The 27307-nt window shown below is 42.7% G+C and overlaps 1 protein-coding gene and 1 long non-coding RNA gene across 2 annotated transcripts in view; both read left to right on the forward strand.

Annotated features, from left to right (window-relative positions):
* Positions 1-153: 153 nt before the first annotated feature.
* LOC135073676 (uncharacterized) lies at positions 154-16833 on the forward strand. Its single transcript, XR_010257692.1, has 3 exons — positions 154-504; positions 13668-13766; positions 16754-16833. It is a non-coding gene; the product is annotated as an uncharacterized LOC135073676 (long non-coding RNA).
* A 34-nt stretch (positions 16834-16867) lies between these two features.
* LOC135073518 (fat-like cadherin-related tumor suppressor homolog) overlaps positions 16868-27307 on the forward strand; it is a gene marked incomplete at its 5' end in the record, with an annotated part of 32619 nt that continues 22179 nt past the window's right edge. The window contains 14 exons of the mRNA XM_063967703.1: positions 16868-19804; positions 19885-20164; positions 20243-20349; positions 20938-21148; positions 21339-21553; positions 21786-21923; positions 22035-22196; positions 22289-22496; positions 22668-22807; positions 22890-23125; positions 23235-23666; positions 24236-24458; positions 25137-25469; positions 26542-27066. Coding sequence (XP_063823773.1) covers positions 16868-19804; positions 19885-20164; positions 20243-20349; positions 20938-21148; positions 21339-21553; positions 21786-21923; positions 22035-22196; positions 22289-22496; positions 22668-22807; positions 22890-23125; positions 23235-23666; positions 24236-24458; positions 25137-25469; positions 26542-27066 — 6147 coding nt within the window. The remainder of the gene's footprint in view (positions 19805-19884; positions 20165-20242; positions 20350-20937; positions 21149-21338; positions 21554-21785; positions 21924-22034; positions 22197-22288; positions 22497-22667; positions 22808-22889; positions 23126-23234; positions 23667-24235; positions 24459-25136; positions 25470-26541; positions 27067-27307) is intronic.

The raw sequence follows: 27307 nt of genomic DNA on the forward strand, positions 1-27307 counted from the left end.
GCCTTTCACAAAAGTGCACGAAGCCAGCCAGCCAGCCTACTCACGATATGAGAGCAGGCAGAAAGCAAGTTTATAGGGCAAGCTGCGGAGAGCGCCCCCCGCGCCCTGCGGCTCGCGACCGGTCCGCCGCGGCCGCACGCCAGTCAGCCGGCGGCCGCGGGGCGCAGCGTTCGTGCCACTCGTCCGCGCAACTCTCTCCGCACACCGCAACTTACGTTCGCCAGACGGGCACGCGTGGATCACCAGTGACGATTGGATTTCCAACTTGTGAATAAATAATAGTTCCACATTATGATAAGTGACATGTGCAATTAGTTAAGTGCAAACAAATATTCAGTGCATTGTTGTTGAAGCCGGTTCACCTCGTGAGCGAGGCCGGTTCCGAGTGCCGGTCGCAGTGCCTGTGCCCCTCCGACTTGTGCTTTCTAAACGAATCCCAAGCGAGCGTTAACTGTTCGCTTGCTACGTGATCCTTAACACTTATTTGGATTTTAAAACGAACAGGTGAGTTACAATGATTGATTGACTGCATGTTTAAGGTGGAGGAATATGAGTTGAATATCTCTAAAATAGCTTTCTGTAATGATCTAGATACTATTTCGAAATAAACCAGCAAATTATTATTTTTACATAGTAGATAGTTAACATTGTATGCTTTTAATATTTCTATTTTGTACTAATATGATGGATTAAATCTTATATTTCATATCTAATTTAGGAAATACTCGTATGATCCAGAAAATCAAGAACATGAGAAAGAAATCAAGTAGAAGATAATGACACTGGATATTGATCCCTGAAACTCAAGCACCTCGTGATTTTAACATGAGTAACTAGTGTAACAAGCCTCTCTTTACTATTCTCCGACAAAAAATAAATAACCCCGAGAAAAAAAATCGGAGCAATATTATGAGCGTTCAAGTTTTTTATTATAAACTTCGAGTATAGATGAAGTTCCTACACAAGAACAAACAGCCCGCATTATTAGACTCTGATCACTATTCCAACTTAGCTCCCCAAAACCCAGTGTTCTTAAGTTAGGAACATTTGTATTAAAAAGAACTGTATAAGCCCCTTAAAACACCCTTATCACCTAGCTAGGTTATGAAAAATAGTTTTCGTCCTATTCTCAGACCTATACCTACTTATTTATATTGAATATACACACAAAATTCATAATAATCGCTCAAGCCGTTTCGGAGGAGTTTTGTTACAAACACTGTAATACGAGAATTTCATATTTCTTAGAATATTTTCAAAAATTACGTAAATTAAAGTCATTCTATGTTATCCTACTACATAAGTAAACCAAGGCTGTAGTGTACCTACTTTATTAGAAACTTTTCACTATACAAAAGTTCTAAAATAATAGTTTCCAACTTGCCAAGATTTTCAACATAATACCTACCTAGTAGGATTACAATACATACAATATAACTCTATGTGTTGTAGACCCATTAGTTCTAATGTATTGAAATACCTATTATCAATCTTGTTTCATGTCTATTCCTACTCGTGATTTATTGAAATTATTTAAGTTGTGAAAAAGCACCTCTCAAAAAGTACCTACCTACTTACAATAACAGTTAGATGATGAGATCAATAGCGCTCATCGCAACTGCCGCAACAATGCCCTCGTTAATGACTTCCAAGAGCTTAGAAATGCAAGTGAAATCAGTATAATATCTGCGTATGTAAACATCCACGAGCAATTGAGGAATGTACATATCAATGTTCTTTGATGATTCGGAGTGCACTTGTAATGTTACTGATTTACGGTAAAACAATACAGGGGTGGGCGTGCGAGCGCGAACTAGGTTAGGTGGAGCAATCACGCGGGTACACCGCCTGCTCGCTGCTTTATCGCCTATCATCAAGCCTTTGCAATCACCATAACCTCTAGTCGTCGATATTTCCTCAAAATTAGTTCAAGGGATTGTATCCGAAATTGTTAAACCTTACTGTAATCATACAGGTTATTATCTATCTGTGGATAATGGTGCTGGTTACATTGTTACTCAATTTTTAAGTTATTAAGATTTAGTACATTAACCCTCAATGTAAACTGTTTGTTGTCCCGAAAAAGGAGAAAAAAATATATAATTACAGATAATCATACAGGTTATTATAATTATAGTAACAGTACTGAATATAACCAATATAACTGTAAATGAAATTTAAATAACACTTTTCAAATCATTTGAGTAAAATGAATTTTCAGTAGGTATCTACTTTAACTTTTTGGTGAGTTTCACGGAAAAATAAGGTCACAATGGAACTTATTAAGAGATAATATTGTACGTTAGACGTTTGAGAATAGCTAAAGAACAACATTTCGTGATCTAAATCCAAAATGTTAGTAAAAAAATAATGCCAAATACACAGATAACTCCACGCTCTGCGACGATGCAAATGTTTAGCCTCGAATAGAAACCCCAAACTTTGGTAAAACTAAGTACAATGCAGGTACAATGGCTTGCCCATACAATTACTTACTAAAGCTAAATACATAATTGGTAATCAGAAATCGCAAAGTTATTGTATTTTTGCTCAAGAAAAATATTTTTAACAAAATAATTAACTTAAAGATGAAGTAATATCGGAAATCCTTCTAAGAATATTTAAAGAAAGTTACATGTAACTAGCAGGTAGGGGATTCAGAGAAAAGATAAAGCTTCGTGTTTCGAGAACGTGTTCCCGCAACCTATCCTATCCTGCAATAAATTAATCCTACGAACATTACGCCATCTGTTGTTTATTACAACGCTGCCCCTTGCTCGAAACTATGCTCAGATCTAACAAGTTTGAGCATAATGGAGTCCTGCTGAGTTTCAATACTGTAAAATCACAATCATGTTAGTGGCTTTACCATTGTTATTCTGTACAATATGTAATGGCCGCTATGGCTAAATTTTATAAATCTGTATTCATTTTACCTTTTTAATTTCTGAAAGAATTTAGGTTGTGATCATAATTTATCTTCCGACTTGACTGATATTAAATTACTTTGCAGTCATACTAATACGCGTATAATTATTATAACGACAGAGATCTACGTTTAGCTCCTCAATAAAATAACATTAGTTTTGGGCCAATCTCTTAAAAGTTTAGGGACAGGAATGTACGAAGTGGAGCGTGTACCCGGCGGCAGCTGCCTTCACATTGTTGGAGAACCTTCACTACAGCAAAGGGCAGCTGTCGAGGTGGGCTCGCTTGGAATCCATCTGCAACAAAGTTTTCGGGCTTTGATGCTGATAGTCTGGAATTTGTCTTATAAACTCAATTCGATTTCAAAGGAATCTGAAACTTAGTAATTTCTCTTCTTACTAATTTAGAAAATGAATGTTGCACAATTAGCAACGCAAACTCCGCATTTTAATCAGTTGTCCACGGAATTACAAGTTTTGTTGAACAAGTAGCCAATCTAGTGCACACTCGTTCGCGTTTTTTTTTAATGGAAAAAGGATCTGTGGGCTGAGTGTAAGTATAAATCAAACGCGCTCACTAAAAAATGTAGGAACATTTTAGTTCTTGAACGTTTCCGCTAGGGGCGCTGTAGAATCCATCATACATTTAATGTCATTGTTTGACGCGCGTTTGATGTAAATTCACACTAGGCCCTCTGTTAAAAGATCGACGTGTCGGCATCGGAGCTTCCAATGGATACAACTATAATAATTATAGTATTTGTTAAACCAGTTCTTTCTATTATAATAAGAATGTAAACATATTATACATAAAATATTACGCTTAATGATACTGTATCGTTAGAAAAATCTACATTCTGTAAAAGAAAAGTGTTTAGTTTTTTTACGTTTCATGATGAGCTTGATAAACTACCTACACTGGACCGCGAAGAAAAAGGTCGGTTAGAAAATCTTCTACAGGGTGACAGAGAAACTCGATCTATTCCTTGAAAGGGCTATAGTAGAAGTCAAGGGAGAACCCCATATAACCCATTAGTTGCCCCCCAAATTGGACTAGAAGATTCTGCAGCCATAGCCAAAATTTTATTGTCGAATCGAAAATTTAATGTCAAATTGAAGTCAAACACAGTTTTTATTATTATTAGTATTATATTTACTTATTGCAAACAATGTTCTGTGAGTACAATAAGAAGTTATAAGTGTTGTTTACAGCAAATTGTCAATTTTCAAATGTATTTACCTATTGTTAATAAGTTCTAAGCTTACAATTGTCAGTAGTTTACAATCGACAAGATAGAAGAAAAAGTAATGTGATATTCACGTAATAAATGAGCAGTGACATGATGAACCCTAAACAATGTTCTGACAGTAAACTGTTAAAACAGCGCAGGTAAACAGCCCTGATTGCTGAAGCCTGCCGCCACCTGCCGCCACAGCTGCGCCGGCACTCCTAAGGCTTCGCATAATTAGACCGATCCTCTACACTGCTACACATCTGGCGCGCCGGTGATCATGCTCCATCACTCGATGTGTGTTGCCCTTGTTTTTGGAGACCACAAGTGAATGAATGAGCGGCACATTAATTGGTGACCTTTTCTAAAACAACGCGGTAGTAACCTTATTTATTTGTTTTCTCTATTTACGCCATTTACACGTTGGCTGAAATCTGGGTCTTAGATCAGCCCGCAAATGGCATCTTTTAAAACTCATAAAAAATCTAATAGTTACAAGGAGTATAGCGATATTTTATATGAAACCGAAGTGGGAGTGACTGATAATATATGATATGTAGGTAGTCTTTCTCAACATAAGCTGAGCCACTTCCAATAAAATTGCTTTACCTGTATCGTTTTTATTTTGTAATTTTTATTATTGTTGTTGTAAGTGCCTACACATTTAGATGTCCAGCCATTTATGATGATGATGACAATAAAAAGTTCTGTCGAATGTTTTATCATGATTAAAATTTAAAATGAATCTGATCCCATAGTAAAGGATAATTCTAAAGTGGTTCCCAAGCTCTACAAGTGCAGTGATGTATTAGCAGCCACACCCCTCCCCCTGCGCGCCGCGGTGCGGTAATAATAAACAAATGCCGCCCGCGCCCGTTGCCCGCCAGTCAGCTACCGACCATTTCAACATAAGTAATTATGAACTACCGCGTTGTGGTCACTGTGTTGCGCCTTCGATGAAAGTATTATTGTAGTAAATAATGGCGACTACAATCACTATTAAAACTAAAATAAAAAGGACAGCGACGTAACAATCTGTGCTTACAGACAGAACCACCGAAAATAGCATTCATCATAATACTATTATATTCATTTAATCTCCGCATTTTATTGATTAGGTACACTATTACTAGATGTATGACAGTTACACGACTGAGCGAAAGCAATTTAGTCACTCGTTCCAAAAGGATCCCAATATGGAAACTTCACCAAACATGACTGTTAGACGAGTCAGTCGGCTTAACGAGCGAGCGCGAACACAAGGCTGTGTGGCGGGCCCGTCTGGTGAATGTAAACAAACACGCGCCTGTGTGCGTACACGCAGCTGCCGGCCGCCGCCGCGCCCCCCGCGCCCCGCCTGTGCCCTGCGCCGGGTTATTTGCCCGTTGCCATCATCCGACCCTATGGAATGTTTACTACATTACATACCTGCCGTCTGTTGCCTCTACTGCTTTAGCTAAAGACATTTTTACATCATCCCATAGTGCATTATGCATTATTACTACGTTGTTATTATAATAATTTTAATATGTATTTACAAAATTGAATACAATGCCCTTTCCAGTCATGGCGGCATGATGACCTGAATCAAGTAGAGTATCTTTATTGCCTCTAACGATATATGGCGTCGAGTGCTCCAAAAGGTTAGGCCGATGACCTGACACCGGCTCAAGTGCTGACATCATTCCTTGTTGCATGTTTGATCTACAATCTAGGCGCCTCGTGACAGGCTCGTGATTAATGAAGAGACTAACCGCTAAAATGACGTGTTGTTATCAATTTACTATCCCTTTGAGTATCGCTCGTGGATCGATTCGCTCTATCAGCGACGACACCTATTATGAAGCGCCTAATGCCTTTTCAATGGCTGTTAACACCTGGCATTGTCAAACGTGAGAAAAGTAGTGAATGTGGTAACAAAGCGATAGGGTCACAGGCGATATCTCACGGCGTGCTTATCGCGACGCGTGTCCCAAGAACAAAGCAGAGGTGTGCGCTGGCGCAGCCTCGCCGTGAGTCACGAGCGCTGACGTCACTGCTGCGCCCGCTCGCGGCGCCTGCGCGCTCGCCCGGAACCGAACGTGTCGCGACTCGCTCAGTGCTGACATCATTAGCATAGATCCACTTATTCTTACGTTATCTTATATCATAATTCATCAATTGACTTCCCTGTTCATGAAAGTCACCTAGATTCAGAAGAACATCTATATCCATGGCAGTAAAACCATTCTTTTTCACAAAAAGTTTCAAAAAAGTAGGAAAAATTGAAATTTCGGATAGATCAGTTTATTTTGTAACTTATTATTGACACCGTTTAATAGAGCTCATGAAGCACTTTCAGGATCATTAACCAGTTTTTATCTATGTAATTCCATCCTGTATATTCGTTGGAAAAATCGCCTTATCATTCCCATATCCCAAACTATTCCCATATATACATAGATACTTAGTAAAAATTTACAGAAACACAGGTAAATACAAACAAAAATATCTTTATGCACACAAAATTAAATGTGTTCGTATTGTGCGAGGATCAAACCGCGACCTCAGGCATAGTAGTCCGGTAAGTGAAGCCTATCTCCACCAAAAGGTCGTCTATGTTGTAATAACGATCTACGAGTAAGTAAGTAAGTAGGTAGTATTCATAATAATATTATTATCTGGCGCTACCTATTCCCTATTTATCATTGTGTTTATCATACTATGCAAATCTGTGTCGGTTCCCTGACGCGAAGTGGTGCCGTGTCGGTCGTTGTTAATGTGTCCAGCACGGTGGCATGCGTGATCCAGCCCCATTGACAAAGGCATCACCTTTGACTGCTGATTTGTAAAATTTTAATAAATGACATTATTTGGTTCATATTTACTTCTACTAAATACCTACTATACTATACGTCAAAAAATCTGTTACTTCTCGTCTATACTCGTATGTAGATACTAGATATATTTTACAAATTACCAGCGAAGTTTTGAGAAGCATAACGAGAGCTTTGTGTACCTACACACAATAATTATGGCTTTTATCTCGAGGGGATAAGGGCGTTTGCCCACGTGGTCTTGCGGAGTCGTCGACCGCGCGCCCTGCTTTGATAAGTTGCTGATAACGCATATCGCAAGACGTCTTAGCCAGTCGATTCCTTAGACCTGCTCAATTTTAGGTCCATTATTTTATCAGCATATCGAAAGTATTATAATAATAATACATAGCACGTCTATGTCTCATAGCAGCATAACTGCAGCTGTCGTTTACCTAGTCCGTGTCAATTTAGAATTTTTTTATGTACTTATTAAGATAATTATAGTAACAGGGACTGGACTGATTATTTAAAATCACAATACTAATTATTTTTCTTTGAAAACAAATATAGCTTTACTCAAATTTCTAGGTACACATACAAAGTTTGTGTACAAAATAAAATAATAACTAAAACTAATCAACAGGGAACATGCACAAAGATGGCAAATTTGAAGTTATGAACAATATTAAATAAATAAATAAAAACGATACACGAGCGATAGCGAAGCGCAGGAAAAGTCTAGTATTATAATAATGTGTGCTTCGTCATCTTTTAGGCCATAAATAAAAGTTCCCAAAAAGCGGTACCCTCTATGTACTTTTCAGAACATGCTTCTATGAGATACATCATTCTAAGGTTTCTTTTGAAGAGGGCACTTAAAGGTGAATAAAAGGTATAGTCAAAGTCAAAGTCAAAATTTCTTTATTTGTTTAGACTAATAAATAGTTCTTACAAATCGTCATAAAATATGCTCTTAAGGAGCCTCTACATGTCTCATAATCTTTTTACCCTACCAGCGCTTCGAGACCAACATTTGGCAAGTGCTGAGAAGAAGCGCCGCAACAAACTCAGTCACCACTGTCTATAACAAAGCTACTCTTTGTACTGAACTGTTGAATGCTCTACCTGTGTTCCTGAAGGCAAACACAAAAGGAATTATAAGTGAATGTACGATTGTTTATTTTAACCACCATCTTTGAAGGGTTTTAGCCGTTATTTTATCTTGACTACCCCTAACGTAATAATAATTATACATAATTTGATTTTAATCCCTAAAATAAAAATGGCCTAATTGGGAAATAATTTCCTGACAATCAATTTATTTAACAGTCAGTCCATATCGTAATATATTTCCAAAATTGCCGAAATGACCTTGAATTCAATTTGCAATTATTACCTACTTTGTTTGACATTCATTTACCCTACGTTTGTTTACTCTACTATCTACTGCTATCTATCTATCTAAATCTACACTAATATTATAAAAAGAAAGGTTTAATCGTTTATTTGTATTGAATAGGCTCTGAAACTACTGAACCGATTTGAAAAAATATTTCACCATTAGAATCCTACGTTGTCCCTGATAAACATAGGCTATAGAATATTTTCAAAAAGGGCGGTACGAAATTTGCTTGAGCAAGTAACTTATGCTCGTTATAATATATTATAAATAAAGCCATTAATCGTCACTCGTTTATGAGTCTGTTTCCAAACGACTCCAACAGAGAGCTGGTTGGCGTTTGCAATAGACTCGGCGCGCGTTCCTTTCGGGAATGTTGCTGCCGCAATAAGTAATTGTGTGTCTTGAGTTACGTCGCCGTGCCTGCCCACGTACCTGCCGGATAAGCGCGCAATTAGGGCTGTCCCGATGAATGGGCGGCCTCGCCGGCGAGCACTAACTGCCGGGACGTCGGTTTCTGCCGATTACTGACAAAATTACTGGTTTACGGCAAACACAAGACCCTTCGCTTGATATTGAACCGACTGTGTTCCGAACATCAACATCGTTTACTGATTAATATAAAAAAAAGAAAGTTTTCTTTTATGGTAACTGAATGGTTTCCTACTGCAGGTAAATATAAAACTAGTTTTTTTATGCTGCCATTAACCTAGTCAACGGCGTATTGAGGAGCCTTGCCAATGCTTTTAAAAGAAAATTGTTAGAAGAACATTAAAAGGTTGTTACTATTTGGTCGTATAGTTTAGTGAACAAATATACACTGTAAAAGGTTTACTAGGTTTTCAAAAACATTGCCAACTATCGCAATTGCGCCCGCAGCCATTTTTGTTTGCGCCAAGTTTTTTTTATCTTCCCCGACATAACGGCCGTCCACTAACGATTCAGGTGCAATCCGCACTCCATCGCTGTCAGGCTTACGTGAATGCCAACATATTCATATTATGATATCATTCTGAAAAACTTTACAATATTTGAAATACTTATAAAGTAATAAATTTAAGTTGTTTTTCTTTTTTAGGTATAGAAAATTATTCGCATTTAGGGTGGATTCAACCAAACAAGAGTAAATATTAATCTAAGAATAAAACGTCAGTTTTGACATATTTCCCATACTGCAACTCTGTCAATGTGCCAGTTATACCAGGAGTTATTCTCGGATAAAAGTTTGGTCGATTTTCGAACAGTTAAATAGAACGGTTGGTTGTTTTTTCCAAGCAAGCAGGTACCTTGTTTATCCTGAACGAACCTAAATTTTCCTCGTTTGAAAAGCTTTCTTTAGATTAACTAGTAATGAAGGTTCAGGGCCGCTCCTGCCTGACGGCTTGACCGCGGGCACGGCGCCCACGCGCTGACGTCACGCGGATGCTGTGACGAGACGCTGCTAATTAATATTTAGTGGCGCTTGCTCCCGAGCGAGTGCCCCGCTTTTACTATTCACAAGGGTCGACGAGACTCGCTGTCGTTGAAACGGACTGAAAGGCGGCCGATGTATTTACACAGATGTAGTAGCCGTCCAAATCATTTCGCCAATTAGGATTTTAGACACTGATCACGCTAAATAACTATATTATTTACTTTTAAACTGTTTTATGTTGTGGCTCCCATTTGTGTACCTATATTTTTATGATCCTTTGAGAGATTTTGTTTCTCCAAGATGCTTAACAATATTATCAATAAAATTACAACTAGATTTTTCAAAACTTGTTTTTTAAACTGTTCTTGACAATTATGTGATCTATGTATGTAGAGATTGAATATCGAATATTACCAAGCTATGAATTTAATGTAATTATTCATGAAATCATGGCATAGCATAGCATACTCCAATATTAATGTAGATTATTCATGATCGTGTTAGGACATTACAATTATCGTGTTTATGAGTTAAATTGTCTTTAAAAATATTATTATTACCGTTTAGTATCTAAACTTTAGATTATTAAAATTACAGAAATTGGCACAACTTGATTATAAAATTATGAAACCGCCAACGCCATCTATGATACCGCTGGCGCACTAAACGTATGGAACATCCTTATGCTTAACACCTTTCGTTAAGTTTATAGGACCGATCTGATTTTTGTGGTTAAAATGAACATTATTCATGGACCTAATAATTATAATAATATTTTAAAAAGTATACCTTTTTTAATAGACGTCAAAAAAGGAGGAGGTTCTCAAATCGAATGAAGTTTTTTGTATGTTTTATACGTTTGAATTTGGTTTGAATTACGGTATGGACTATTGATATGGGGCAATAGCCCTCATATCAATGGAGCATTTATTGCTCAAAAAAATGCCTTAGAGCAATGTATGGTGTTCCCCCGCGTACGTCCTGCCGTCCTCTATTTAGTCAGACGCAAATAGGTAGGTACTAACTCTGACTTTACATATTTGACACATGTGTATTTGTTATGCAGAATTAGCACTTATTTAAACGGGCATGTGATTACTATCCAAGAAATAGTAGAGACGCAAACAGGTTGGTACTTCAGTGTGCTTACCATGAGTTATGTTAGGTGTGCTCGCTAGCGACTGCGTAAAAAAATGACATTTAATTGTATGACATATTGTGCAGCGCCCCTAGCGGCTACTTTCAGGAAACAAAATCCTCATAGAGATTTTTGACGTACTCGCTAGCGAGCACACCTAACGTAAACTCATGGTAGGTACATCACAGGTCACCCCAAAAACAGTGCATTACAAAAATAGCTGTTTAATCATGTGTATTAAAATCTACAATAAAATACCCAAATAATTTAGGACATTAAGCATTTGTAATTTTAAGAAACATTTGAGTAAATGGTTGCTATCACTGACACTTTACGATTTAAAAGAGTTCTTTGACTTGCTGTAGTTTTGTTCTTCTTTAGAATCGTCGCTAATATTGTGGTGTTTCTAATTTAACTTTTGCATGCTAATAATTTTAGCTAAACATGTATAGTTCTCACTGTCTGTACCTAACATCTTTATATACCATGTTTAATTGCAAATAAATGATTATGATTGATACGTCCGTTTTTATGGATCGATTAAATGGATTCATGTTCCCAGGTCCCATTTATACAGGGTGTTTGGCACATCGTGTGCCAAAATGATTTGGCGGATAGAATGGGTCATTTCCTATATTTTCAGCCCCCATAACACGTTCCATGCCAGACGGCTACTTTTAAATTAATTTTTTTAGTAATTTCACCAAAATACCCAAATCGCATCATTTAATTTCGATTAAAAAAAAACACGATGCGCCAAACACCCTGTATTATGAAAATTGGTCATCCGAGTAATCGACAATTACAGATTTCGTTCAGCGGTGTTGATAGTCATTAAAATACTTGTAGGTACTCAAGTAAACCGATATGGTCACACCCTACTCAACGTTTTCCTTAAAAAATATTGTAAAAAATGAGTTGTTTTTTAAAAATGACACAGGGACGATTGGTTCGTCAAATTTTAGTACAACGTTTTTCACAATTTCTGATGTAATTACCTTCTACCTGTAAGTTTGGGTTTATAAGGATCACTTAGTTGGGACTATTCGAGAAAAAACAAGATTTTCATTTTCTTTTAAGCCAGTAAGATTTCAAGCACGATGCTTGTTTCAAAATTTTTCCCAGAAGCATAATTTATTATAAACATAATATTCTTTCATACTTTTTCAGTGCCATCTGAACATAGTGCATTCTGACTGATCCATATAACCGTTCTAAATATAACACGTAACTTTGAAACGAATCGAAAATTTGTTTAGCAGCTTTCACTGATTCTTTACAATTACATATTTAAAATGCTAGTTATAAACACATGGTAGTATATTATTGGATACGCGTTATGTCTTATTCTTCAGGTGTTCAGATTGAGTAATCCAGTTAATTAGTTCTAACTTTCTTTGTTTAGGTTTCACAAATTTTATACCTTACCATGAAGTTTTCACAATTATTTCCTAAATCCTGTTATAATTTGGTTGTGGTTGGATGAGTTTTGAAAAGATCACTCAGTCCACACGTAGGTACCTACATGCTTTTTGGTCCATAAGTATTATAAGTATAAACAAGTTATCGCTAAGGCTGAATTGCACCATTTAACTGTAACTATAAAAATAACTCGTGTTTTTGCATGTAATTTGAGATGATGGTGGAACCCAGCCTTAGTGTTACGATTACAGAAATTAAAAGAATATGTACTGGACGTCAATTTTGTTGCCGTCCAATATATCACACTTTCCCCTATAAGGTCTTATTACTACCATCTATAAAAGATCCATTATAATATTTTGCCATTTAAAGCGTAGAAATGTCATATTCGATTGTAAAATTAACTAAATTAATAAATTTACAAAATTAAACATTTTCATTTATGTTCCTTATGGATTACGGAACTGTATTTTTTTAGAGAGAAAAACAAAATTACGTTCTGTAACAGAACGAAATTCACGCACTGAAGTCGTGTACAAAATCTAGTAATTATATTATTGTATTAATGTTTCCAAATCTTTCGATACTACATACTACGAAGCTACGTGGTAATCGCCTACTACAACAACGCGCTTCGCTACGAGCTACGAACTTCGGAGCTTTGCTACGAAATAAACTGCGGATGCTGCTCGTATTCATTTCATGTTAACTTTCATTACTGTTGATGTAAAAATACCTATAAAAAGGTACGGAAAATAGACGGGTTCAGTGTACTTTGGGGCTATTAGCAGGCTAGCTTAGGAGGGTGTCGAAGACAGTTAGGAAAAAGTGGCCGGGGGTGGCCGGCGAGACGCAGGGCGGGGCGGGGGCGTTAGGGCTCGTTTCACGCACAATTAAAAAGGCCAGTGAGGCGGGTTAATGGCGGCCTTTATCTGCAGCGGAACAAAGGCCGCGCGCTGCCGCCTCCGCGCCTCCGCGGCCCGGCCGCACGGTCCACCTTACGGGATCCTAGCCGCAGGGACACTCTACTTTTTGTACTAAACAAATGCCTTCCACTTTTGGAGAACATTTAAAATTCTACTCATTATTTCGTTAATTATATTCGTTATCGTCTGTAATAACAGAAATTTATTGGCAAGCTTCATGTGATACTAAATTACAATACGTAGGATTTCAGAAAATTGACATATTTAACAAATTTTGTTCCCTATTTAGTGATACATCCATTTATTTCATTTTTCATTAGAGACAAAATAGAATAAAACGTATATAGATTGTATTATAAATTTTAGTTGTTATTGCCTGAACTTAAACAAAATATTGTCTGGTTGTTGCAGACGGCGGGCGGCGGCCGGCGCGCGATGAGGTAGCGCCGCGGCGCGCGCGCAGCCCACACTCACCGCTCCCGCGACGCGCGCCTACACACACTATATGAGGTGCTTGCTTTCTCCGTTTTATTAAAAATAGATCCCATAGCACAGTGGAATATGGTTTGGCTTGGTTTCTGAAATTAAATTATTTTATTAGTGTTATTTATGAAGGTTGCCTCTCTACGAGGAAACTAAAAGATACGGGACTATTCCCACCTCTTGTTCCCACCACTGCAACTCCTGTGTAGCCAGGATCTACAGCTTGACCGCCACAAAAACCCAACCAATGAAGGTCAAGTTTTTCCCGGGGGAAAGTTAAACTGTCATTGGACCCGTAACGAAATTAATCAGAAGAACATAGGAGGAGTTCGAAATTAAGGTTCGACTTCCCTCCATTGCAAAGCGGATGACAGGTGACAAACAAAGGTTTAAAACCTTTAAGAAAAGAATTTGCACCACGGACAATAAATTACATTAAGGGGGCCTATCTTATGAGCAATTAGCAACTACCTGCCAATAATATTTTTCACAAAATCGCTTAAAAGAACGGAAATTTTTCCTTGTCGCGACAAGATCGGTGTAATAAATTGCGGAAACAGATGTATGTTGTATTGAATTAAGCATTATATCACGTTCATGTTTCCAAAGATCACACTCCCACAAGATATGATGGGCAGACTGCTCATGACTGATCATCAGTGGAACACTCGCAAAAAGGAGACGGAACTAGTTTGAATTCGTGAAGTTTATGTTTAAAGTTGCCATGTCCCGTGAGGAACTGCGACGAGCAATGGTCGATTTCTAACCATCGCCTAGTTAGACGTTCGCGTGCATTCGGGAAGAATTTATATAAGTGACGTCCTTTGACTGACGTATCCCATCTTTTTTGCCATTCATTAAGTAATTCTTCTTCAACGACTTCTCGGGAATCAAATAATCGACTTATTTTAGAACGATCTAGAACTAAAAGATAATGAAATAACATTATTATTCTGTGGCGTAATTGTATCTATTAAGTTAGCGATAGGTACTACATATAGCCATTTAACAAACCACAAGCCTAGTCAAACACCTTTCGTAGGAATTAAGTTTAATCATTATTCAAACGAAAGAAAAGTGTCAACGCTCGATAAGCTTCCTATCATCAATCAACAGCCGCAGGTGTACGCGCATGCTCGTGGCGTGTAGAAGTTCGTACACATAATATTTCAGGAGCTAAGTCAACACTCCATATCCGTCCAGTGTTAGCTTAGGGACTCGGCTTAAACCAAATAAAGGAACCTTAAAATTGAGCTGAGATTTAAATCTCGATTGATGATGTATTACAAGCGCATAGCATAAACTCCAATATTATTACATATCTCCAACATAAAATTATATTATTACGTTTTTGTCTCAAGTGAATAAACAGCTGAAGAATAATAAACATTATGACACAAATTCAAATACAGGGTGGCCAAAACAGTGAAGTCTAAAAGAAAAATTTAGATTCCTTACATCAAGGTGTATCTAAATCACTCCCATGTATGTTCTACGATTTTTCTATGTTTAGGAGATAGAGTTAATTTTGTGATATTTTAAAATTGTATGACCCAGTAGGCTTTAAATTTTTTATCTTTTTTTTTGGGTTGACTTTTCTCAGATTTCTTTTTTTTTTTGACAGATTTGTTATTAATCGCAAATGTTTGAAAGAAATTATCACCTTCCTATCGTTTTTTGCTAGAAATTTAAAAATAAGTATGTACCTATTATGCTTTTAGCAGAAAACTATCAAATTTTCAACTTAAAAGTTTAAATAAAAAAATTGGCCAAGTGCGTGTCGTGTCACGCGCAGTGTAGGGTTCCGTAGTTGTCTGTCGTTACCACAATATATTTCAGAAGCAAACAATTACTTCATCTAAAGTCACTTTTCATATTTTCTTCCAAGGTATTTTTACTGGTTAAGAACTTTTATAATACATGAGTCAAATTACTATTACTCTTAAACTAACTGATGTATCTTAACCGTTATAGTTTTCCTTGAAAGTTCATGAAAAGCAATATTAATACAAATTTTTCTAATTTTTCTAAACCGCTTAAGTTAGACGCTTGAAATTAGGCATGCAGGTACCTTAGTAAACTTAAAGCTTAGTTACTATACGATATTGCATAATTCCCACAGGAACGGGAGTTAGCGGGAAAAAACATTTGTATGAAAAAATCTAAACCGCGTAAGATAGATGAAGAGGGTAAAACGGGATCCACGCGTACGAAGTCGCGGGCGGCCGCTAGTTCATAATAATACAAAAAAACATGTACTTAATGGGCAGCTATTTTCTGTAATCGCTCCACTAAAGTGGTAAGTCGGAGATTCCATTACATGTTTTTGTCATTTTTTTGATTCCATTATATCCTCTAAGTTTACATGACGTAGAACAGATTCAGAGACAGAACATGTTTTTATTCTCAACGAGGAAGCTCTTGCCCTTCATCACACCTGGTGGAAACTGATGATTAGGCTGAAGGTGGAAGGGAACTTCAACTACAGGGAACTATGGCTTCCTAACTCCAAATGTGTAACATGGAAAGCATTGGGGGAGGCCTATGTTCAGCAGTGGACGTCCTATGGCTGAGATGATAATGATGATGATGTTGAAGTTGAAAATTTGATAGTTTTCGGCTAAAAGCATAAATTTTCGTTTTGCTTGAGTAAGTTAAAAGATTTTGATTGACTTTTCCTACCAAAGATCTCGCACCTCGTTCTCGAAGCAGTTTTTTTATTTAATATTATCCACTTCAGGCCTTATGATGTACTTATCAAAAATAACATGATTATAATTTAATACATTTTCAAAGATTACATTATGCATCAGTGCGGTTTTTTTACTGATTGTACTTGTAGCGCCCCCAACCCAGAGTTAGCGTAAGGTTCCTTAATAGAGTAGGTGGTAAAAGATTGAAGATGTAAATATTAATTCCTAACTTAATAAATATTACTGACGATTTAGTAGCTAACTACTCATTTTTTAGGTATATATTATCCGTATAGTAATGGTTTTCTTATCAATTTTCAGAACTCCAAAAACGCGATGCTTGGTGCGCGAGCGTGGCTGGTGCTGGCGGCGGTGGCGTGGTGCGCGCGCGCCGGGCCCGGGCCGCCCGCGCCCGCCGCGCCGCCGCGCTTCCCGCGCGCGCTCTACAACCTGAGCGTGCCCGAGAACAGCCCGCCGCGCACGCACGCGCTGCCGCCGCCCGGCGCCGAGCCGCTGGGCCTGGCGCTGCCGCAGCCCGACGCGCGCTGCCGCTTCCGCATCCGCCACGGCGACAAGGACAAGTTCTTCAAGGCCGAGGAGCGCGTCGTCGGCGACTTCTGCTTCCTCACCGTGCGCACGCGCGCCGGCCACGCCGACGTGCTCAACCGGGAGCGCCGCGACAGCTACCGGCTGGAGGTGCGCGCGACGATCCAAGCCTCCGACCGCCAGTACGAAGCGGATACGGTCGTCGCCGTCGACGTCGCCGACGAAAACGATCTGAGTCCCCTCTTTTACCCGACCGAATATGAGGTTGTCGTCCCGGAGGACGCTCCGGTGCACTCCAGCATCGCGCGCGTCACCGCCGAGGACGCGGACCTCGGCCTCAACGGTGAGATCTACTACAGCCTGGCCGAGTCCACCGACAGGTTTGCCGTTCACACCACCTCCGGCGTTGTCACCATCACGCGGGCTTTGGTGGCCTCAGAAAGTTTAAGGCATGAAGTCATCGTACTGGCTCGAGATCGCGCTTCACTTCTACTAAAAGGGGAAGATGCGCCTGCAGCGAAAGCTACGGTCGTAGTGCGCGTTGAAAGGGTGAATTTACACGCACCAGAATTGAGAGTTCGTAAACTGCCAGAACTCGTGGAGAACTCGACAGCTGAAATATACGCAATAATAGAAGTTAGCGATAGGGACACGGGTGAACATGGCCGAATAGCTAATTTAGAGATTGTCGACGGTGATCCGGACGGCCACTTCAGAGTTCGACCTTCAGTGCAACCGGGAGAATACGATGTCGTCGTACACGCACTCCTGGATCGTGAGAGCGCCCCGCACGGCTACAATCTGACACTTCGTGCGACAGACGCAGGCCATCCTCCTCGTTCCTCTTATTTAACGTTACCAGTGACACTTGTAGACGCCAACGATAATGCACCAGTATTTAGTCGAGAAGTATACGAAGCGAGCATACCTGAAACCGCGCCCCCGAATACGCCAGTTATTAGGCTCAAAGTAAGCGACCGAGATGAAGGTCGCAATGCTCGCGTTTACATAGAAATAGTTGGAGGTAATGAAGGTGGCGAGTTTGTAGTAAATCCAGATACAGGTGTTTTGTATACGGCAATAGCGTTAGACGCTGAAGAAAAATCGCTTTATACTCTTACGGTTTCAGCAATAGACCAAGGGAATGCCGGAACACGAAAACAGTCATCCGCAAAAGTAAAAATAGCAGTCCTCGATTCCAATGATAACAACCCTGTATTCGAACAAGACAACATGGAGGTCACAGTACTCGAAAACGGTGCCAGTGGAACCGTAGTAGCGAGATTCGTCGCGAGAGATGCCGACTCTGGCGAAAATGCTTACATATCTTATAGCATTGCAAATTTACAACCCGTGCCTTTTGATGTCGATCACTTTTCAGGTGCAGTACGTACAACCCGAGTACTTGATTATGAGAGCATGCGCCGAGAATATACTTTACATATACGTGCAAGCGATTGGGGACTACCGTATCGACGTCAAGCTGAGATGCATCTTACAGTTCGGGTTAAAGACGTTAATGACAACCGCCCGCAGTTTGAACGGATCGACTGTGTCGGATATGTGCCGCGGAGGCTTACCATCGGCTATGAAATTGTTACACTTTCAGCTATAGACTTTGATGCGGGCGATGTGGTCTCGTATCGCATTGTGAGCGGAAATGAAGATAACTGTTTTTCTCTTGATTCAAGTACGGGAGTTTTGAGTTTATCCTGTGATCTAAATGATGTTCGATCTGAAACAAAAGTGTTAAATGTGACAGCTACTGATGGCACTCATTTTGCGGATGCAACTTCACTTACTTTACACCTCGTAGGAGGCGGAACTGGTGGAGATGCCAGTCCTTTGGAATGCCGAGACACCGGTGTTGCCCGACGCTTAACAGAACTTTTAGCAGCAGCTGAACGAAGCAATGCTCCTATTGATTTTGCAGACGAATTTCCACTTGCACCCTCACGTTACGGGGAAAACTTACATTCACCTGACTTTATTGACTTTCCTGTGGAAGTGAAAGTAAACGAATCTGTCGCGCTTGGAACGTCTCTGGTACGTTTACGAGCACGGGACCGCGACCTTGGTTACAATGGGCTCCTAGTTTACGGAATATCTGGAGGAGACGCTGATTCAGCTTTTAGAATAGACCCAGATACTGGTGACCTGCAGGTAATTGGTTACTTGGACCGGGAGCGAGAAAGCGAATATTATCTCAATGTCACTGTTTATGATCTGGGCTCACCGCAACGATCGGCATCACGGTTACTGCCAGTCACCGTATTAGATGTGAATGACAATCCACCTCGATTTGAAAAGACACTTGCTAGCTTTCGAGTAACAGAGAACGCTCTCAACGGTACCGCAATATTTCGTGCAAACGCAACAGACCGCGATTCAGGAGACTTTGCTCGTATCACTTACAGTTTAAGTGGTACTGGAGAAGACGAAGGAGAGTTTTGTGTGGAACGTGATACAGGTGTGGTACTGGTATGTGCACCGCTGGACCGCGAACGTCGAGCTCTTTACGAGCTGACTGTTCGCGCGACCGATGGAGGCGGGTTGCACGCCGAGGCGCTGGTCCGGGTCGCAGTAGATGATGTTAACGACAATCCTCCGCACTTCGGCCTGTCCGCCTACGGAGCACGGGTCCGAGAAGATGTGCCTACGGGTACCCTCGTCGCAGTACTCGAAGCTTTCGATCCAGATCTCGGAGCCGGCGGTATCGTCACCTACTCCTTGCCAGATCAAGCAGCGGACGATGTCATATTTACTATTGATCGTACTTCGGGAACATTACGAACCGCAAAACGTTTGGATTACGAAGAAAGACAGGTAATTTAATATTTTTATTCAGTTTTTAAAGTTAGGAAATGACGATGGCAGATAATAAAAATTTATGCTTTCAACGTCAGGTATACGGAGTGACAGTGCGTGCAACGGACGGAGGGCGTCCAGCGCTATGGGCCGAAGCCACAGTGATAGTGGAAGTGTTAGACGTGGACGAAAACGCTCACGCTCCTCAGTTCGCCGACCGCACGGTGCTGCTGGCGAGCGTGCGGGAGGACGCCGAGCGCGGCTCGCGCGTGCTGGCCGCCGCCGCCGCCGACGCTGACCCGCCGGGCCGCGACTCTCGGCTGGCGTATTACATCGTCGCCGGCTCCGGCATGGCGCACTTCTCCATCGACGACGAAGGTAATTACTCAAAATACAGAAAATCAATATTGACATCATCGAATAGAATGTGAATCAAATGATTTCCCTGTTGAGCAGGTGTTATCCGCACGTTGACTCCTCTGGACCGCGAGACGGTGCCGCACTACTGGCTGACGGTGTGCGCGCAGGACCACGGCCTCGTACCCCGGCACTCTTGCGTGCAGGTTAGTTATAAATTATTTATTTTTAATTCAGTCTTGCGGTAGGTAACTTTAGTCACAGTATACAGGGTGGAATTTTGTAATGCCACCTGGAGGGAAACTACTCTTAATACTGTCGATAGAAAATTTTACTGAAAGAAAACATTCCTTTATTTTTGAAAATAAAGAGAACTGCATTCAAAGATTTTCGAAAATTTTTCGAATATTCTTTACCATACCATACAATTTCCTGTACCCACATAATTACATTTAAGATTTTATGGTTTTCCTTTCATTTGATTTATCAAGTTTTTTAGAGAGATTTCATCCTTTTATACTTAACCCTAACGATCGATGCAATAAAAATACGGGGTGTAATTTTAACAGATTTTAGTTGGTTCGAATCCCGGGTGTGGCAAGCAAACTTTTGGAAATCTTTAAATCTACAATATTAAGAGTACTTTCCCTCCAGGTGGCATTACGAAATTCCACCCTGTATATTTTTTATCTACTGTGCTTATGTGTACCTTCTCTAATAATAATCAAGCAGTAATGAGTGCAATCAAGAGTTTCCAAAGTTATCTCTTTATTTTCCGCCATTCCGTGACCCAGGTGTACGTGGAAGTGTCGGACGTGAACGACATGGCGCCGTGGCCGACGCGCGCCGCCTACGCCGCCGAGATCCCGGAGCATTCGCCGGCCGGCACGCGCGTGGCGCGCGTCACCGCCATCGACGCCGACGCCGCGCCAGCGCCCGCGCGCATCTCCTACTCCATCGTCGCCGGCAACCCGGACGGACTGTTTTCGATCGACGAACAAACTGGTAAAGCTCCAGTTTATTACATTTTTAGCGACAGCTATAAAAAGACAATAACGTAAGGAAACTTCAATCAATATCGTTCACCTGTAAATGACTAAATAGAGAAATAATTATACTTAATTTGAGTTTTCATTATTTGTATTGGTCGCTGTAGATTTTCCGAATAAATTAAAATAACGTTATACCTCCGCAGGCGAAATCGTAACGACGGGGCGCACGCTGGACCGCGAGGCGGCGGCGTCGCACGCGCTGGAGGTGCAGTGCTCGGACGGCGCGCTGGCCACCACGGCGCGCGTGGCCGTGCGCCTGGCCGACGTCAACGACCACGCGCCCGTGTTCGCGCAGCACTTCTACGACGTGCGCGTGCCGCTGCTGCCCGACGCCGCGCCCGACGACACGCTGCCGCAGGTACGCCCCGTCGCGGGCTCGTGACGAACGGCGAACCGGCTCGTGACTGGCTTCGACGTCGCTGACGCGCGATCCAGTCGCCGGCCGAGGCATTTTTCCGAGTTTCCATAAAGCGCCACGTGTTCGATCCCGTCGGCCGTTGCATGCCTCGCTTACGACCGGTTGCGCTTCTGAATTGATATCGTTCGCGTCGCTTGTGTGAGGAGTGGTAGTTTAGAGTGTGCGTGTTCAGGGCGACGCGGCGGGCGAGCAGAGCAGCACGGAGTGGGAGGGCGAGGGCGAGGCCGACGACGACGACGAGGGCTCGGGCGCGCGCGCCGCCTGGGACGCGTGCGACGAGCCCGCGCCCGGCGCCACCTACGTCGCTACGGTGAGTCGCCGCGTGACGCTCGAGTGCATTTGAAAAACACAACGCCTCTTTTTAACTCGCCCGGCTGATTTGACTTTCCATCGTACTGCATCACTTTAAATGATCACGCAGGTGGTGGCGATGGACGCCGACGCGGGCGCCAACGGCACAGTGCGGTACACGGCGCGCGCCCGCGGCGCCGCGCGCGGCCTGCTGCGCGTGCACGCCACCTCGGGCCGCCTGCTCGCCGCTCCTCGCCTCCCGCTCGCGCCGGAAACCTCGTACGACATCACCGTACGTTCGATCCACTCGGACCCAGTCGGTTCAGTCGCTGAGAATATTTTGTGAGCGTTCCTAATACTAATAAAACGTGTCACGTCGTGCAGGTGCGGGCTTGCGACGGCGCGCCGCGGCCGCGCTGCGGCGTGACGCGCGTGAGCGTGCGCGGCGTGGCGGTGGCGCGCGGCGGCGGCCCGCCCGCGCTGCCCGCGCCGCCGCCGCTGCAGGTGGCCGAGCTCGACCCGCCCGGCTTCCTCCTCACCGTCCTGCAGGCCACGGACCCCGATCAAGACCGATTGTATTACGACATCGTGGGTGAGTTACGAAACATCCACAGAAACGACTCCAAGAAGTTTTTTTTGTTTTTTTTTATCCACAACGAGGAAGCTCTTGGCCTGCATCTCACCTGATGGTAAGTGACGATCAGGCCGAAGGTGGAAGCGAGCTTCACCCGTTCTAAAATAACTCAAAACGATGTTATCGTAGGGGGGGACGAGCACCAAGAGTTCTACATCGGGCGCGAGGACGGCAGCCTGGTGCTGGCGCGGCGCCTGCTGTGGGAGCGCCAGCCGCACTACGCGCTCAACGTCTCCGTCACCGACGGCCAGCACATCGTCTACGCCACCGTGAGTTCGCTGCAAATCTGCGTCATGTTTGAATCTTTTTAAATTCACTCGTATTAATTAACGGCGAACTAAAATTCACCAGGTGAACGTGACCGTGATCAACGACGCGAACGAGGGCGGCGTGACGTTCTCGCTGGAGGAGTACGTGGTGGAGACGTCGGAGGCGCGGCGCCCGGGCGAGGCGCTGGTGGCGCTGCACGCGGCCGGCGCCGGCCGCCTGCTGTACGGGCTGCACGCGGCGAAGGCCACGCATTCGCTGCCGCTGTTCAGGCTCCACGAGCTCACGGGCGTTCTCGAGCTGGCTCAACCTCTCGATCGGTGAGTCGAGCTCTCTCCGTTTTCGTACTCGTGATTTGAATTTCGAGCGCTATTTTAATAAAGTTCTGTCATTCTTTACGTCAAATCATTCTTTACTTCACGTTCGCAGCGAGAGCGCAGAGGTACACGAGCTGACGGTCTGGGCGCGCGACCAAGCGCCGCGGGCGTCTCGGGCGTTCGCGCGCGTCACCGTGCGCGTGCACGACGCCGACGAGCACGCCCCCGAGTGGGGCCGCCGGCTGGCGGAGGCGAGGCTGCCTCGGAACGCGCCGGCCGGCGCCCTGGTCGCTGCCCTGCGCGCCGCCGACCGCGACGCGGGGGACGCCGCGCGCATCGCCTACTCGCTGGCCGGCGGCGACGCCGACGGCGCCTTCGAAGTGGACCCGGCGCTGGGCGACGTGCGCCTGGCGCGCGAGCTGCCCGCGCGGGGCCCGCGCGAGTACACGCTGCACGTGCGCGCGGCCAACCCTCCGCCTGCCGCGCGGTCTTCGACGCTGCCGCTGCACGTGATCGTCGTGGAACCCGACGACGCGCCGCCCCGGTACGAGTGCCTGTTCGATGTTTAACTTATAAATCGTCATACACATTACACATCATACAAACACACATAATACTCATTACACACTCACATTCATACTTACATCCTTCACACACACACACACATATACACATACACACACACACACACACATAAGCATACACATACATACATAAAATATACACACTTCCACACAAAATATTTACCTACCTACATTATATTTGTCTAGGGAAGAGCGGTATCACCTAACATAGGCGTACACCTTATGCCTAAAGGGTGATTCCATTGTCAAAGATTTTGTAAAAGGTTTATATTGAAATAAAAAAAAATTATTATTATTATGTTTGCGTATAAAATATTATTATTATTAAAGCGTATTTAGAGCTCACGGGTCAATAGTGACCCGGTCCTTTATAATACAGATCCAACACGTAGAGGCCGTTTTAAGAGCAAAATAATCGACAAAATTATTATTATTATTAACTTGGCGATAAAAACTACCGTTCAAAAACCAAACCGTTCGAGCCTCGCTCGCGATCGATAGCGGAATACTGACGGCCCCCTCTCGGCAGGTTCGTGACGAGCGACATCGTGTGCGAGGTGTACGAGAACGAGCCGGCGGGCGCTGCGCTGGCGGCGGCGGAGGCGCGCAGCTCGAGCGCCGTGTGGTACGCGCTGGAGGGCGGCGCGGGGCTGTTCCGCGTCAACCCCGCCGCCGGCCTGCTGGCCACCGCCGCGCCGCTCGACTACGAGGCCGCCAGCTTCTACAACCTCACCGTGGTCGCCGTCAACATGGTGCGTTGGGGCGGCACTGACGGGGCACTTTTAGCACTTTTAAGACTACCCATCCGATGCCACCGCAACTGACCGACTGAGAGGACTGACCGCTTGTGAAACCAATAACACCGGTCAACAAAAAAAATATTATAAATAATTATGGGGGCTTATTCGCAAGAACAAGGGGCACGCTTTCATCAAAATATAGTGGGGTTTGAGAAACGACGTTACCAAGGCCAGTATACTGAAAGCATGATAGGGTTAGATTTTTATGAAAAAAATCTTCTATGGAACATGACAGGAAATTAGAACTTTTCATTTCTAATAAATATTTGGACTCTATTTTAATTTTTTTCTTGAGAAAATGAATCTTAAATGGATGTTTGTTATGTTTTAATAATTAGAAGGAATGAAAGAAAGAAAGAAAAAAATATATTTGGCAACAAATTAAATCATCTCTATGTTCATGTCTCATACATTCATTGATATGAATTTTTCTACTTTTTACACATAAAGCAAATTCAGAACAATTTTTTGTTGTTATTCTTGTTTCTAGGTTATAAAGCAATAAAAATAAGCTATGCATAACCCGTGCGCAAAAATACTGTAGACAGTTGTAATTTATTGTAGTTTATGGGACTCGATCCGTTCCAGACCTCAACTGGGCTCTAATATGCTCAATGTATTCCTTATTAGGGAGGAGGCACAGCCCGAGCGCACGTCGCCGTGCACGTGCTGGACCGCAACGAGTTCGCGCCGACGCTCCGCAAGCGGGAGTACCGCGGCCGCGTGTCGGAGGCGGCGGCGGCGGGCGCGCTGGTGGCGGACGGCGACCCGGCGGCCGGGCTCGGCGCGCCGCTGGTGCTGGCGGCCGACGACGCCGACTCGCCCGCCAACCGGCAGCGCGCCTACGAGGTGCTGGAGCCCGCGGCGGCGGCGCTGTTCCGCGTGGACCCGACCACGGGCGCGCTGCACATCGCCGCTCCGCTCGACTACGAACGCGCTCCGCGTCACGAGTTCACTGTCAGGGTGAGCCGGTTGTCTTATTTTTTGGTTTGATATTTTATTTATTTATTAGGTACACCAACAAAGTCACATACATAATACCTACAGTTCATACATTTTAACATGGTTTCACACATGATGCGTATATGACCTCTTATTACAAGTATACACAGCATTTCTTTTTGCAATGTTAGGGTAATTATACACTAGTAAAAACAAAAAAAGAATGTTCACTAATTTTGTTTTTTAGCTTTCTGTATTCTCTGTTAAAAATAAAAAATACACGTGAAAGAATTATTTCGATACGTTAATTAGTTTCCAAGATATTGAATTTTAAAAGTGCTGGCGGCGGCCGGCCCGCCATTTTATGCGCGTGACGTCATATTACAACGACTAGCTCATATTTGTATGGGTGGAATCTTGAAAACTGAATTAAGACCCACTTCCAGGCAACCGATTAAGCTGAAATTTCGCAAACACATGTGATTTGGATGACCATGCAATATTATGATGACATGGAGCTGATCTGATGATGGAGCTGGAAGGTGGCCATAGGAACTCTATAATAAAACGACTCAAATGCATCGAGTTTGGGCTCGTTCGTTTTGTATTGATGAGTATTTTAATTCTATATAGTAATCGGGGTCTAATGATGGAGCTGGAAGGTAATTCGCAATAAAACGACACAATCGCCTCAAGTTTGGGTTTGGTTCAATTTTAATTTCTGTGATGGGTCTGGGTGTTAATATGTAAGTATAATAAGTTTGTATTTACAAAAAAATATATATTTAAGTATGTTTATATCCGTTTTCTAGTGAGCGGACGCTGTGAATGTACGTCACACGGGGTCACGTGACCGTCGGCGGGATTAAATATTTAAGCGAACTTTGAATGCCTATAAAATCATAACTACTGGGTATTTTTGAATGAAATAAAAACTAATGTATTTGTAAATGTAAAAGCTTAACTGTAACATAGGTTTCAAGTGATTTTGCATACCTAGTAACATTCTCAATTGAATACAGTTATTAAATGTGATTATTTATTATTTTTAAATGTGATTTTTCTCTTTTGAACGTTATCGTCATCTCGTCAGGTTTTAGACGCTGGCTCGCCGCGCTTGCCGTCGGACAGCGTCGCTCGCGTCACCGTAGACGTGATCGATGTGAACGACTGCCCGCCCGCGTTCGAGCACGCGTCCTACGAGGCGACTGTGCTTTTACCGACATCGAAAGGAGTGGTCGTCACGAAAGTTTCCGCGACCGATCCGGATCCGCCGCAAGACGGCAGCATCAAATTTGACGTCATCGAAGGCGACGAAGGCGGAGCGTTCGCTTTATCGAGCGACGGGACTCTGTCCATAGCGAAACCGGACAGCCTCGCCGATTCATATCGACTGAGAGTTCGGGCGTCCGACGGCCTATACTCGAGTACTGCTCGAGTGGAAATCAAGGTGCGAGAAATAGAAAACTCGGGCCTCGCCTTCCAGAAATCGGACTACTACGGTTCGGTCGTGGAGAATTCAACAAAACCGACTCTGATCGCCGTACTGAACGTTCTCGGCGCCGCTCTCAACGAACACATTGAATTTTTCATACTCAATCCTGTGGACGGATTCGAAGTGAGTTATTTTAATTTTACCATGAAATAATTAACTTTCTTTCTATTTTATTTTTATATTAATACTTCACTTTTTCTCATTGACATGCTATATTTTTGTTTTGAATTGTATCCATCTCTGTTATTTGTGAAAACAGTCCTAGGCATATTTGATATAAACTGCCTCATCTATTTTATTTATTACATATGTGAAAAATAAATAAATAATAAAACTTTCGAAACAACCATCCGCCGCGCCGTCT

This window comes from Ostrinia nubilalis, chromosome 7, assembly GCF_963855985.1.
Source record: "Ostrinia nubilalis chromosome 7, ilOstNubi1.1, whole genome shotgun sequence".
NCBI lineage: Eukaryota > Metazoa > Arthropoda > Insecta > Lepidoptera > Crambidae > Ostrinia > Ostrinia nubilalis.